The sequence below is a fragment of the Oryzias latipes genome, chromosome 12, assembly GCF_053564925.1.
Source record: "Oryzias latipes strain Hd-rR chromosome 12, Olatipes_Hd-rR_3.1".
NCBI lineage: Eukaryota > Metazoa > Chordata > Actinopteri > Beloniformes > Adrianichthyidae > Oryzias > Oryzias latipes.
The window spans coordinates 23,250,553-23,266,779 of record NC_136248.1 but is presented as its reverse complement, the minus strand read 5'-3'; the positions used below and the strand labels follow the sequence as shown (position 1 = coordinate 23,266,779).

The following is a 16,227-nucleotide window of genomic DNA, read 5'->3' as shown; positions in this document are numbered from 1 at the left end:
AGCATTTGGATATTTACTTGATTTTGAGGCTCAATAAAAACCAGAGAATTGACATTTAATGAATGCTGGTAACCCAGCAACCTGTTTGACCAGTAACCAGGTAACTAATTATACCAAAATACTGACACACCAAGCCTACCACTGAAGTTATGCCAGGATAACTATTAGCATGTTTGTGATCAAACTGGCAGGAAATGAGCTTTGAAAGGCTTTGTGTGAAGAGCTCACATCAAACAGAATAGCAAAGTACACTCCTTTTTAAAAAATATTCTTTTTCCTCTACAAAGACAATCATTAAAGTTTAAATATAGTGTCTAAATATGGGTGGTGAAAAAATTTCACAACAATATTAATATGCATGTCTGTTTCTGTCATACACACTATTTCACACTCTGGATACACAGACACTCAAGTAAATGTATTGGGAAAACTGAACACAAGCAACATAACGATGAACAGACTAACCGTATGTAAAATCTATTCCTACTTTACTATAATGCCTCCTAATTAGGATAATTATTTATTAATTTCAAACACACACAAAAATAGTAATTTTCCAATAGTTTAAAATCTTAATATATAAGATGTATGTATTCTTACATTTATGAGACATTGTTTTCATTCCTGTTTGGGTCGTTACTTTTTTACGCTGATGAAGCAGCTTTTTAAAAACCAATAATAATGTAATGGCTGAAAAATAATCTTTTTTAATTTAATTGATATGGTCCAAGTTTATAAACCAAAAATCCATTGCAGGATTTCATAAGAAGCTTCAAAAGTCCTTAAAACTTTAATTTCTTACAAGTGCGCAAGCAAATATTGTTTTTGTTGGTTCATAGGAATTAATGGACACAACTTCTCCCTTAGTCACGTGTACTGGGGTTGACCCGTACGGGTGCTGCGGGTTGTCCGGGCCCGTGGAGAGTCGTTGACACGAGGAGCTTCCCCTTAAGGAGAGCACGGGTATGACTTCCAGCCTCCTTGTGGCTTGTGAAAATGGAGCCTACCATTATCGTGTGTTGTAAGTGTATCGTGAAGTATTTGTAAGGATGATGCACTTACACACACCTATAACGTAGGATTGATGCTGTGGAACGGTAACCTTAACGCAGCACTCCTGTCATTTGTAAGGTGCACTGGCTCCTTACTGACTGTGCACAAATGCTGCACGCACGGGGAGTGTCTGTGAAACGCAAGTCCCTGTAGGATCGTCACACAAACTACCGGTGTGCTCTGATTGTCTAATTTCCTCGTTTCAAACAGTCAGGCTGCACGGAAGTGGCGCACAAGGAGCACAGACTTCCCATTTGAACAGCACTATGGACCGGACAAAAACATTTTGATCCTATGGGCTCAGCGAGTGGTCTACGGCTTTGAGACAGCCCGAATCCACCCGTAAGGGCAGTTATGACTAAGGCATTAGCAGCATCATCATATTTGGAGCAGGATAATGTAAAATGTCTTTGGTGCCAGAGGTTCCCTAAAGCTCATAGGTATTGAAGGTGGGAATTTTATGCTACATGAGTCAAGACATCTGGACAAAGAATAGAGGATAGATAAAGAACAGTCAATCAAAAGTAGTGAATTATTGGAGGCCTGCTAAAAAGATTTTTCCCTACAACAGCAACAAAGGAAAATGACAAATGTCCAAAAAACAAAACAAAAACCCATTTGGTATTCTTTATTGCTTCATATTTAAGAAATGTTCATATGAAACTATTTTTGAAATTGGTCATTTTCCTTAACATGTATATGTATAGAAGTGGGGAACACATCTGAAAATTATGGTAATCTAAAATGTTGGCATCAATTTAGCATTATTATCATCAGTCAGAATTAAACCCCAGAGTTGTCAGTCTAGTCGTCGACTAAAAACAAGCCCAGCAAAAGATCCTGCAAAAATGAGTGGTTAGGGTTCCGTGTCAGGGTTTTCATGGGAAGCGACAAGGTTTCCACATAAGTGACAGCTGCTCCGCCTTTTGACTGATTTACACTTGACTGGAACAGCCACAAATAAATATTTATACACAACATGACAAGCGGATGCAGCCACAGGAAAGGCAGCCGTTACACACACATCACCTGAAATTTGAAACAACACAGCAGACAGCAACAAAACAGCCGCTTCTGTGGAGACTTGAGCGGATTTGTTGCCATCTAGAGGCAAAGCGTAGATCCTTGAGTACATTTCTACATCACTCATTTAAACTACTCAAATATCTCCATGTTTTTGGCTCCTTTGGTTTACTAATAGGTTTCTTTATTGTTATCCTCTCCAGGTAAGAGCGCAATATTAGTCAGAAAGGTCAAAGAATGAGCTAAATGCCAACACTGCATCATGTTTTCAGAAAATATCCAATCGTTTCTCTGCACCAGCCACAACCAGGGGAAAAACCAGATCTATGAAGAGAAATGATGAAATCCCGCTCGCTACATCACTGGCACCACTGTGACTGGCCCCACAGAGGCAGCGAGCAGTCTGGCAGTCACATTTCCTGCTCTCTCGCATTCACATATGCGGAGTTCTCTTCTACCTTCGTGGGTGCCATTTGTTATCCGTCTGGCTCGGTTCCCTCTGCCTGTTTGCCTGCCCACAACATAAACCAATAATACTACAATGCCTAGGCTGCTTAGGCGCTGGCCAGCCGCCCAATGGAAAAGGAGGAGGAGAACAAGAAGCAGTGGAATGGGAAAGTAAGGAAAAGAGAAGGTCACACTGACAAACAGTCCTGCAAACTGAACTTTAGGACTTTGGGAAAGTTAGGGACAATTAAAGGCTTCCTACCGTGAGGCTTATTTTATAAAGATCTTTTTAATCAAACTAAAAGTCTTTTTAGTTTTCAGTTTAACCTGAAAATCATATTTTCCCTGAAATGTTCTAAAATGCTTTATAGATCTTTAGCACACAAAAGAAATGCATCTCAGAAAGATGATTTAAGAACAAGTTTGTCTGAAACTATGTGTTGGCCTTGGCTCTGTGGGCAGGGTCATGATGTCCAAACAAGTCTTACATAATGTTCTCTTCTATAACAGACATTAACTCTTCATCAAAGCTTTGTGCAATCAAAAGCTGTAAGTGATCTCTTTAACCTTTAATAACTAAAAAAAAAAAAAAAAAAAAGGCCCTAGATACACAGATATTCTCATTTGATCACATTGTCGCCTCAAAAAAATTCAAAATTGTACCTGACTGACAGCAAGAACTAAACCAAGCTACAAGTGGATCAACAATACACACAAAAGACTTCCAAAGAGGTGGCATCTGTAAACTGGCAGCACTGGAAGTGAGTGCATGCTATCACACAGACAGATGTGACCAGAGACAGACACAATGTGCTAATTCTTTTCTTGCATAACAGTAAAGGAAACAGAACACCAGAGATTTGGGTCAAAGCTGTGGCCACGCAAGCATGCAAATCAACACGCACGCACACTCACACACACACACACATCTCTGAGAGTTGTGATGATTTTCTAAAAATGCACATGGGGAAATATCTTTAAAAGACACTAACCACAAACTCTCTTTAGGAAAAAAAATGGGGAAAAAGAACATTTATCAAAAAAAAAAAAAAACCATACAAAAATATTTGAAGACACTTATTTTAGCAACGATTTAATTGTTATGATAATTTGTGGTTGCAGTTCCAATTCATTTTCGATTTTGGTTCTTTTTGGTCGATCCAATTCACTGACCAATAATCGATCCAGGACGTCTTAAGTCAAAACTTTAACCAGTGTGACTCACAGATAAATACCTGGTTACTGAACAGTGCAGGTGACGTTTTCCAGATTGCTTGTCTTTCTTGCAAGATAATTAAGTGTAAATTAAATATGTGTACAAACAAGTAAACAAGTATTAATGGCAAATCCAATCCCATTTTAGGTTCATGAAGCTCAGCCCACTGTTGTTTTTCCACATCAAAGTAGTACAAACGGAACATTAGTAGAAGATTCTGCGTCACCGTATGCTCACATGTTTCCACACATTGGACTGGAATGATGGACTGATCAGTTTTTGCTGACATCAAATGTGATGTTAATTTTTACATTACAGTAAAATACAATTATAATACCTCAACCCAAATGGTATTTTCCAATATCGAAATAATGGATTTATTTCAATTTGAAACAATTTTATAATGGTACAGGTCGATTTAAGACGGATCGATCTGGTTGGATCGTAGGAATAGAAATCGATTTATCGATAAAGTTGATAAATCGATACACCCATAAATATCTGTTTACATACGCTTTTTAAATGTTCTGTGTTAAAGTTAAGCTTTGAAAATGATGCTTACGGAGTTAAAAAAAGAAGAAGCTGTTATTGTTTTAGAACATGAGAACTGTTTTGATATCTTTATTTAATAAAATTTTTGATAAATTAATGTGGTCTTCTTATGGCAATTAGCCAATTTGGTAGTACTTTACGCAAAAATGATGTTTTTCAATGCCAGCAAGGCTTACTTTCCAAAGTTAGATAAAAGTACAGAGTATGGGAGTTAAAAATAAATGCTCTGTGTTGCCCTCCAAAAACTCTTCTGGGAAACAGATTGCGTAAAAGTTTACGTCACCATGACACTTTGTTCTTACTACTTTCTGTTGCACAAATAGTTTCATACAACTGTTTCTATTCATGTTCTAAATGTTTAAATGAATATTTAAAATATTATTCATAACCAAAATGTAAAATGAGACTCAACAGTGTGCCTAGAAGACCACAGCAACAAATATGACTGTTTGACAAAGAAGTCAAGAGTAAAACATCAGTGAATGACGAGGAGAAAACATTAGATTTGGGTCACTTTTGTCAGCTGATTAGAATGAGACTGACTGAAAATAAAAATAAAAAGATTTTTAAAGGGAATTAAATTCTGAACAGGACAGGAATTGATGGCGTGGTGTGTGAGGATGTGCTGAGCATTATTCTGCTGCAACAGCAGAATGACGCACATATGACAAACCTTAAAAAAAGCTGTAAGTTTAATTTATAAGATGGAACGGAACACCTGCTTTTTAATGATATTTAATGTTTCTTAGCTGTTCAGAAGTACAGCTTTAATGTTAGGGTTTAGGGCTGTGCCTTTTTCCGTGCACGTTTCTAAAAAGAGGAAGTTACAAGACTTAAGTTTGTCTAAACTCGAACTCTTGCAGCTCTATTATTGTAAAGTTTTTACTGGAGTTTGCTTAAATCTGGCTGAATTTCTTCTAAAATGGTTCAACAATTCCTCTTATAGGCACATCTACAATCACACAACAAGCATTTGTTGTATTTTTGGACAAATCCAGTGTCTATGTGCATTCGAGACGGACACAGAAAACAAGTGTTGTTTCTGAGCTGGGAGTATAAGGGAGCTTGTGTCTTTGTTGGTCTGCGTGTGTGTGCATAAGGGAGGCGGCTGCAGACAGACGGGCTCTAGGGGATTACAGAACAGGACAGGGCACCATAACTCATCAAGCCGATCACTGGCCACAGACAGACAGGCTGGGCTGAATGGTGATTGCTCACTGATAGGAATCTACCACCAACAACCAACAAAGAGCATTTCTCCATGGGGAAAACCAAGAACAATTTTCAGACTAAAAGGCATACATGGATGCATTCAATACAGTTAAGCAACCCAGCAAATGTTCGAAAAGTTTCCAATTCACAACGAGCTCTATTCATCCTGGTCTCATCACTTACATTTGCTCGTTTTTCCCCTTTAAATAAGGATTTGTCAGTAATTTCCACTAAAACTTCATTTATCTCACTTGTAACGGTTAGTTCTGCCATGGTTTCATTTTTCTTAGCCCCTTAAAACTGGACTCCCCGCATGTGGCTCAGAGCCAGGCTTAATTATTCTTTTTTTATGTTTTTGTGTGTGCAGAATCGTACTCGCCACGCCAGATGCCAGACCATAAAGCAGGCCACCTTCAGCCTTTGGCTCAAAGATGTGGGTTGCAGGAGGAGGGCACTTCTCTTGCCTGATGAAATTGTACAGCAGGGTCTTCACCAGACGGCTGGTCAAACACAAACTGGAGGAATGGGAGGAAAACAGGTTTAGAAAAAAATACTTCAAATTAACATCAACAAGATGGATCCTCAAAGTTATGCACATTTTTCATTTAAAGACGTTAGAGAGAAAAGCTCCCAATAATATATGTAGGCAGCTTTTCTGATAGGACCAAGAGCCTATTTGCACCTCTGTTTATCATCAGTCATACAACCAATTGATAAGACGCTCAACATTTTGAATGGTTTTGGTAACACAGAAGAAAGACCAAACGGTTTGCATCTATTTTGCTTGTTTACAGTAGCCATAAAGGAAGCTGGAGCTTTAATAGGTGGAACCCAAAGTGATGAGCTGAATCATATAGATTCTGCTGTCATTTATCTAACATCAGCTACTTTCATGTCTTTGTTCACTCAATTCGGATTTTTCTTGCAAGTAACTAAGCTACTGCAGCTTTAACAAACTTCCAAGGATAACACTAATGCACTAATTTTTTATTCCTTTCATGAGTTCACAGCACATTTTAACCTCGTTCATTAGTGTTAATGAGTGCTTACGTTAGAAAACCTCAAGGATCACTTGTAAAAGAAAAATCACAGCAGCTGGAAGCATCTGTCGCTTCTCTTTAAGCAAACGACGATACATGACAACACTATTTGGGACTTAATATGATTTTTGGTGTCCTTTCATTCTTACTGTTGTCCCGCTCCAGTAGTAAAATTCTCTCTTCCTTCTCTCTTCCCTTTTACTTGACACAAAATTTTTTGTAATATTTTTTTCTGGAATAGGACAATAATTTCATCTGCAGGGGGTTGACTTTGGCGTAAAGCTTTGTACAGGCCGGGCATTTGACGTTCATTGAAAAACGCTCCAAACACGTGTTTAATCCATTATGTTCACACCGGACAGGCAAGGAGGGGCTTCTCCTTTGTTTCTACCATTTACAAGCGCATGTCTGCCACCTACAGCTGGAAATGGGTCGGTGCAAAATGTCAAAGCGATGCAAATCTCACGATGTTGGCCTACACACGGGAAACGGTTCGGTTCATTGCTAGCGTCCTTGCAATGGCGGATATGGATTACCATCATATCAGAAAAGTGACCTTGGTTTATCTTTATGTGAAAAACAAACGCAGACATCATCAGGCTCGTCGCCGTGTCTGTTTCACCAGTTAAACCAAATCAATATCTAATGGCAATATGTTTCATAAGTAGAGCCCAAAAATGCTAGTAAAATAAACATGCGTAGCTACGTAAACATTAGATTTTTGAACGCAGAAAACCGAAACAAGCGTTTACATAGACTTATTAATCGGAAATGGCCGGTTGAACGCACGTTGACGAGGGTGGTGTGAGCATAGCTTCAGATTTATGCAAGTGCAGTAGAAGAAAATTGCTGCATTTCTGAATTTTTTCTTCACAGATTTTTAAGCCATTTTTTCAGTGAATGTGAAATAAGAGCACTTGCCTTTCATAAAAATGTTTTTTTTTTTTTTTTAAATCACACGTGTGTGACTTTCACAGTGTGACAGCACACAGACACACAAACACAGACCTAAGAGCAGCATATTCCCCTCCATCATTACGAGTGCTTGCTCTCACCATCGCCCCTTCATAAGGTGCTGGAAGATGATTCCATCGTGGAGGATGTCCTTATGGAAGAGCTGATAGGACAGGAGAACCAGTAATGTGGTCACCGCTTCAAACAGGATGCTGTAGGTGATGTCTCTGCAGGAAAAAGACAGTTGCATGAAAGTAAATATTTGCAGAAGATAGTGCTAACACAGGGTCACGCTGTTAAAACTGGATTGTGCTCAGAGCCTTTTCTGCTACAATGTAGTCATGTCATAAAAGATGTCATAAACACAACACCAGAAACAAGAATTTTTAGAAATCTTTGTAGAAATTACCTAGTTTTGGTTAATATTTTACCATTTTTTATTCTGGTGCTTAGAAATTTTTTTATTGCCGCACGAAAATCTTTTTGAATAAATGAAAATGTTAATACTCCTGCTTTTGGATTTGTGTGCGCTGCACTTGCCAAAAGAAAAAAAGAAAAAAACGATCATTCATATGAAAGAAAAGCCATAAAGAAGGTGGAATTTCTAAAGCCATAGTGAAGAATGGCCAAAATCCCAATACAGGAGCACGTACAGAGGAAATGGGCCGACTGCCACAAAAAAAAGGTGAAGGGAAGAAAAACAGAGACTCTTTAAGCTTGAAACAATGGATGTATTCGGACAACAACCGAAGTCTGATGTCAGAAGAAAATCAAAAAGAGAATTGCAAAGAGAGAATAGGGAAATAAAGGAGGAGGGTGCAGAACAGAGTTTTAAAAAGTAGCAAAGAGTGATAAATAGTGTCAAGGTAACAGCAAATAATCCTTTTTGGTAAAAGTTTTTTAAAATGTGTGCAGACAGTAGAAAGGTTAAACAGAACTGCACTTGTGTCTTATATTTTATCAGGATAACTGAATGTCAGTCACATCATTTCTCGTTTTTCTAAGCCACTGGCGCTTACTAAAATATTTATCTATTACTTCGGTGTGTGGGTGTAAATGTCAGGTTAGATATTGGTTGCTGAACTTATTTTTTTAACTTACCACTCATTTTGCTTTTATGAAAATATCCTGAAATGTTGATTTTCAGCAATTTCTCATTTCCCTGAAGAAAAGAAAATGTTTTCTGCATTTTCTCCCAGTCTTATGAGTCTCTTGGAGATCTCATTTTTAATTTACGGTATATACAAAGATTTTCAGCTTTTCCTATGAGTGTGTTCATTATCGGATAATGTTTTCTTGATTTGTAAATTATAAGTATACACAAGATTAGTTAAAAATGAAGGCAAAAGTGCAAATTTCCACCCAGAAAAATATTAACTGATACATAAATAAATAATCAAATCCAAATTGAAAACAACCACAAAAAGGCTCCAGTGTAGAATAAATAAAAATAAATAAGAATTCAAGGACAAATTCTGTTAAAATGAGAGTTTTTACACTTAGCACAGGAAAATGAATCACCACTTGTCCCAGTCAATGAGTCAGTCACAGATATGGTGAATCTAAATGCACTTTTCCACGCCTTACAGTGCTGGTATATGCAGGACACAGCAGTTTTAAATGAGGGGCCGAGTATGTGAGAGTCAGAATGTATGGAAATATAGATCTGAGTGGTTCATAATGAAATATGACTTGTATGGCCCCTCATAGTTTTAGGCCACTTCCAATCATGTGGGATACTTACAGCAGAGGAACCTCCACAATTAGGTGGATGAGGTTTGACAACAGCTCTTCAAGCAGGTCCTCGTTGCTCGTTTCTAGAGTTGAGAGAGAGGTTTCATTTCTGACAATTTTGACACTTCATTTCTGCTTTTTATTAGGTCTATTGGTGCTTTTCACTTCTACCATCACTCTCCTTCTTTATTCTAATCAATCCTCCTCTCCCTGTCTGTAATCAAGACTTACAATGAGGAATAAAGAAATGGAGGATTTTCAGAATTTCAGTTCCAGAACCAATATAAAGCGTTGAACGGACTCTGTCCAAACCTTTGCTCATCAGTAAAACATTTATACATGCGAGTCTTATTTTGTAGTAACGTTGCATCTTTTTCTGCCTGTATTTCCACCCCTGACAGCAAATTGGAGCTCACCTGCACAGGAAACTGCTGCCCTCTCCTGGTAGGAGAACTGCTGGTGCAGCTCTTCTTCACTCATCTCCCTGGTGAACACTTTCAGAAGGCATCGAATCATGAGAAGTGCATTGTGGGCCTGCCAGATGAACAGCTGGCTGCAGAACAGACAGAAAGCAGGCACGTTTTCAAAAGGCTGTTTGGTGAAAGTATTTGTTCAATGCAGAGAACATGGTTATGGGTAATAAATGGAATAGATCTCAAATGTAATATCAAATCATCAGTAACTGCATGTATTTTTTCTTTTAGTTTTAATGTAGGAGTTAGAATATTTATCAGTTAAAGTTCCACATTTGTTCCTTTTGAATATTGGAGTGAAAACAATTTTTCCAGAAAAGGGTCTAAAAGGGAAACTATTGAATCGGAAATGACATAAAATGTGAATCTAAATGGAATCTGTTCAGAGATTTGAAGGTGAAATCCAGCCTCATCCTTCATTTGAGGTTTTCATACTCACTCTTGGCATTCTGTGGAGATTTTGAGTTCTTTGGTTCTTCCGAGGAAAATTCTGACAAGAGCACTAAAGTTTCCTGATCTGGGATTGTTTTCAACTAAGGAAAGAAGACAACAGGAAAGACAAAAAAAGGAGATAGGGCAATAAATAACAGAGAGCAAGACAAGAAAATAGAAAAAAAAGGGTCATTTTAAAATGTTTTACATGAAAACATTCCCTTGTTTTACTTTTTATTATCATGTCTCCCTATGTACATATAGATTTCTGAATATGGCTGAGCCACAACATGCATGATAGATCTACTAACAACGTAAATATAACAGCCAATAAAAAGAGCATATATTAGAGGCCTGGACTGCAATTAAACTGCTAATTCTCCTTTAAAGTCAGCACCTATCTACAAATGAATTGTTCATTGAAAGAATAAATACACAAAAAAACCAACATACTCAGGGTTTTGGCCAGAGGAATGACAGCCTCTTCTAACAACTTGGACTCTCCACTGCGAAAACAAAACAAGGACAGTATTTTAAAAAATATATATATTATATAATGTCAAATGTATAGGACAGGATTATTTCGTGTGACTGAATTATACACTGCTTTGTAAAAATTCTTAATTTTTTTCATTCATCTTCTGCCGTTTTATCCCTTTCGGGGTCATGGGGCTGCTGGAGCCTATCCCGGCCACTTGTGGGCGAAGGTAGGAGACACCCCGGACAGGTTGCCGGTCTGTCCCAGGGCCGCAATCACACACCCATTCACTCTCACATTCAACCCTAGGGACAATTTAGAGTTGAACAATTGACCTATGAATCATGTTATTTGGACGGTGGGAGGAAGCCGGAGACCCCGGAGAAAACCCACGCATGCAGGGGGAGAACATGCAAACTCCACTCAGAAAGGTCCCCCATTGATGTAGTTTTTCATGTCCCCAGCCGGGACTTGAACCGTCTTGATCTTAGGCAAGAGCGCTAACCACTGCGCCACCGTGCAGCCGCTGTGTAAAAATCCTAATTAAATTATTGATTCATTTGGAGAAAAGAGAGTCCCTTAAAATGCATTTCCAGAAGAGCTCAGCTTACATAACTTGGAACAATTCCTTAACATTAAATCGAGTCAAATTGTACGATGGTTGAAGTCTTAGAGGATTTTCATGTTTTCATGGAAACAATTGAAAGATTTTTCCATAAGTTGGGCTTTTCACTTTTCTTAACTTTTTTAAGAAAAAAAAAAAGAAAGAAAACTGAAGAAAACTTTGCATTTTTAAAGAACTCATAAAAGTGATGGTAAAGTCTTTGCAACTATGATAAAGAAATAATTTGCACAACTTAGCAGAAATAGACCATCTAGCTCACCTCACACATTATTGAGAGGAAATACACTTATTTTTAACACAGCACAGAATTTATGATCTCTGCATAACATAAGTTACAGCTCCTTGAGCAGTTTCACTGAAAATGAACCTTAAAAGAGTATATAAATATTGAGGACAAGTGACTGACTTATGCCTGAAAGAAAAGGAAATGGCACCAGAAGTGTGGTTGACAAAAGGGCTGCAGAAATTTTAGAAATAACTGGAAAAGAAAAGAAACAGGGATCCAGTAAGATGGAGCTAAATGAAATGGAAAATGTGCTTACCTAATTTAATAATTATTTTTTTGTAATAAGAAAATGACAAAAAATATGTAAAAATTGCATTAAAATGATTCATTGGTTCAAACATTTCTTAAAGGTTTCAAATGTATCCTAAACTTTTTCTTAAAGATTGCTTTACTAAATTCATTTTTCTAAAACCTTTGTGTTGGATTTCAACTACTCCTGTGCTCTTTTTGCATAGTTACTTAGTAGAAATGTGACTAAAACTTCAGAATGTAAACAACATTCTATCTAGATTAACGTTTTACAGGAGTTGCAGTCAGTTTGGGAGAGGGAAGCAAAAGTTCCTTCACATCTCTTCAATCTGTCAATACAAAGCTAAAATGTTTGACGTCAGCCATCCTGAAAAAGGCTGGACATTAACCAGGATGAGCTCAGATGGAATCTGTTTTAAAAATTCATCATGCTTTCTCTGTGTGTGGGGTTACACTAAATCTGCCTTAGTACACAGCCAGACAGATGCCTTAATGTCCAGAGGGCAGTTGAGCTTAAAGGTTACATTTTCTGAAAATATGTTAGACATTGACACATTTTGAACAAACTGCAGGGGTTGTCTAAGTTTGTTCTTTAAATTTGAAAATTAATAGTCTAGGTTAAATTTCATTTAAAAAAAATTGCATTTTAGTATAAAGTAAACTTTGTATTTCCCTTTCAGATGCTTCATTTCTTTCAATTTTTTGCTTAGAATGTTAACATTCAATTTAAAGTCCCACCCAGATCAGATTTTGATCCGTTTTCAAATTGTCCCCAGTGTTGTTTTAATTATGATTTTGTTTTTTTTTTAGCCAAAATAAAAAGAAACTGTGTTGTGTTTTTTTTAGGACATAGTTTCTGCAGAGCGGCAGGAGTTCATCAGAAATTCCCCTCTGAGTTGTGGGTGGAACTCTTGGTGTGGAGTGAGCCTACCCTCATTTCCCACCATCCCTTTGTTCACATTCTCTACCGCTAGCTTACAGGCCCTCACACCCTCAACCTAGCATTACCAGTGCAACAAAAAAATGTAATGTAAAGGCATTTTCTCGTCTTCTCCTGATTCGCAACAATTTGAAAAAAGGAATACCCGGACCAGCTATAATCTTCATTTTCTTATACATGTTCTCCATCATGAGAAAAATGCTACAAGAACATGTTAAAAACCCATTTTTCATTGGAGTGGGAATTAATGCCTGGGGTTCAATTAGCTGTCAACGATTTGGAAATATTGTGTTGTAACCTTGGATAGTTCCTTGGAAAAACGTAACTGTTGACATTTCCAACTTCCTCTCCTCTGATTTTAGTCTAAGGCCTCATTGGAATCAAACTGTTGATTTTATGCAAGATAACACATAGTTAACAATAAAATGAATAGATTTAGCAACATTAAATCCTCTTTAACCAACAAGAGACACAAAAATGGCCAAAGGTGGCAGAGTTCAAGAGCAGAAAATTGAAACCTTTTGATAAAACATCTCAGCACAAAATAAAAGTGCCTTTACCTGCTAGTGGGACTGATGAATGTGAAGGAGATGAGCTGGTTCCAGAAGGGATCATTCTCAGATATGGACTCAGGTCCTACCAGGGCCTTGAGGTTGTGGTTATTGGACAGGTCGCTGACCTGACTGGTGTTGGCTCCCATCTTTGCCGACTCTGTCCAGCCAGACTTGTCCCTCGTCAGATGTTATTCGCCGGGCATAAGCCAAATCTTGGAGTAAAAAGATTTGGTCAGCTTCAAGTCTAAAAAAACAAAAAACAAAAAAATAATAAAGCTGAAAAGACATAAAACAGCTTTTTTGTCTGTCTGAGCAAATGGGGAAATTGGGTCCTTATTGACAGTTTTAACAGTAATAAGACATGGAGGCTTTTATAAATGTGAGCTTTATTGCAGCAAACCAGGACATGCTTTGTTTTATTCGAATGACACACCTTTAGCACACAAGTAGACCAATAAGGGATTTGACGAAAGTGCTGCTAGCTGCAGAGAACAAATAGTTAAACGTTTTCAAGTAAAAGTTATTTTTTTATTCTGAAAATTACACCCAAACCCAATGGACAATTTAGCATACTATAATTGAATGAATTTTGCAGTGTCCTGAATTTTATTGGCTAGTTAACCAAATGGGCTAGCTAGTACCGGCTTCAAAGTAAACAGACCATTATTACACGTATTCGTTACTTTAACTCTGCTAAACGACTGTTGTCAAATATAATCAATGTACAGCTAAACGTGGGTCCAATTCCGTACCATGTCTCCTCAGCTGATCGTTGACTAACAGCCTTAAAGCGGCTAACGTCCGCTGCATCATCAGCTGACCGCTCCGCTTACCTGTCAAATTAGAATTTCCTGTGTTTATTTCTGCGCGGTCAGTCCACTGCCCCCCACGTCCGTTCAGTGGTGATGCTTTGTTACCGTCCCACTCAATGTCAGTTTTATCGGCGAAAAATGTTAAATGCCAATTTAAAAATTAGGGTTTGATTCCGAGCTGAGTTTACTCTACACACTCGTGTCCTCCATGTTCTCCACGTCGCCACCCCTGGCGTCAGAATGACGTAAGCCCGTTGCATCGCTACGCATTTTTTAGAATCCCTTTAGTTCAATTTTGGACCGTTTTAGCCAGTCTTATTTTTAAACCAACAATAAATTAATTTAAATAATCTTTAAATGAAGCATTTTTAGTATGGCAACAATGAACGCATTAAAAGAAAAAAAGGGGGGAAAGAAAAAAATTGTGTGGACTGTTCTACTTCAATCATTTATGCAATATAATAAAATGTAAATATAATAATATGCAATATGATAAAAAAAAATTATGTTATAGCTTTTTTTTTTAAAATATCTCGGAAGTCGTTTTTAGTCCATTTCCGTTTTTCATTTACTTTCCTTGACGGTGATCCACCAGCAGACACCAGGGGGCTTTCGTCTTCCTGTGTGGTTTTTTTCTTACACCAAACAAGGACAAATGCATTTTTCACCCCCCACACTTTGCGATAAGTAACAAAAACCAGACCCCCAGGCTGATGAGAAGACAACTGTGTCTGTCATTTACAGACAAGGAAACATTAAATGCTTTTGGGAAATTTTACAAAAGGTCAAAATGTTGATGAACACAAGAGGACAAGAAGTCTACGGTTACAAAAAATACATGTGACATAACCATAGCAAAAAAAGGTTATTTTATTTTAGAGAATTTTTTCAGCACTTTACCTCGCTTACCCCTGAAAACCACAAAAATGACTAATATTTTATTGCAGAGAACCATCAGCCAAAAAAATAATTTGCAAAAAAAAATACAATGCACAATATGCCAGAATGTCATCAGACCAAAAGTTACACATGAACATTCAATCTTGAGGAATTTATTGAATTAAGTTAATGTTCCTAAAGAAAAATATATATACAGTAATAAAACATAGAGAATGTGCAAAACAACAGCTGGGAATACATTTTTAAAAAGTCAATAGTACACAACTGATAAGTTAATTCATAGCATCTCCATTTTACATTAGAGGAATCTTTTCATTTCATTTTAAACTGTTAATCTGTCTTCTTATCTGCTGTTAAGGCAGACCCATTTGAAGTCATCTCACTGTTGCTTTCAGCCTGAAAGACAAAAATACAACAATCGCAAAATCACAAACAATTGTCTTTTAACACCTGCTTTCTAGACCTTTTATTGGTTACCATAGTTTTAGAAAAGAAGCATGCTATAAATTATCTGACAAAAGTATAATTACATATTTTGTTTCACTTCTATGGATTTATTTAGACTCATAACATTAAAAGTGAATTTTAAAAGTGTTAGAAGTTTGTTTTTTTAAATATATTTTCATACTATTGCGTGATTACCTTGCAAGTCCCATTAGTTTCTTGACAGACTTTCTGATCACCCGCTGCCGTATTCTGGACTGCCTTCTTTCCCCAGAATGAGTTGATGATGGGGGAAATGAACGGGTAGAGGATGGGTTCCAGGAACCTCTTGTAGACCCATAGCAGGACAGGAATCACAATGCAGGGAATGCAAACCATGGTTGTGTCTCAGATAATGATCTCAGCTGTCAAGACTGAAACAAAGAAGACAGACAAATGAGTAAGAAAAGGTTAAAATGAAGAGATTTGTTTCGATTCCCTAACATGTTTTTTTTTTTTGTTCTCAGAAATCTTTGGATGTGGGTTTATGGTGTAATAAACCTGCGTGTTTGCATTCCATCATGGTAAAGGCTACTTCTGCTTAGTACGACCACATGACTAAAGTAAAAAAATTAGGCTGTTGTAAAAAATTAAGAGCACATTAAAAAAGGGGCTTGAACCATTGACTATATTTTTAGGGATGTAAAAGATATGGATATATATCAAAAAATAGATGCAGCACTGGGAGTAATAGCAGTATTGGTTGAAAACCACTGATACAAACAAGATTATCTTGGTAAAAATATATCAAATTGATCTGGAAG

At 37.3% G+C, this 16,227-nt stretch overlaps 1 protein-coding gene across 5 annotated transcripts in view; it reads right to left on the bottom strand.

Annotated features, from left to right (window-relative positions):
* Window positions 1–14,341, bottom strand: part of dym (dymeclin) — a 44,498-nt gene extending 30,157 nt beyond the window's left edge. For 2 of the 5 annotated variants that reach the window (XM_023961044.2, XM_078956389.1), the window contains exons 1-8: window positions 14,102–14,341; window positions 13,275–13,512; window positions 10,590–10,642; window positions 10,144–10,237; window positions 9,648–9,784; window positions 9,242–9,314; window positions 7,599–7,724; window positions 5,879–6,018 (exon numbers count right to left, since the gene is read on the bottom strand). In XM_023961044.2, coding sequence (XP_023816812.1) covers window positions 5,879–6,018; window positions 7,599–7,724; window positions 9,242–9,314; window positions 9,648–9,784; window positions 10,144–10,237; window positions 10,590–10,642; window positions 13,275–13,414 — 763 coding nt within the window. In that variant the 5' untranslated portion in view covers window positions 13,415–13,512; window positions 14,102–14,341. The other 3 variants (XM_023961045.2, XM_078956387.1, XM_078956388.1) reach the window with 3 other exon arrangements.
* Between the last annotated feature and the right edge of the window lie 1,886 nt (window positions 14,342–16,227).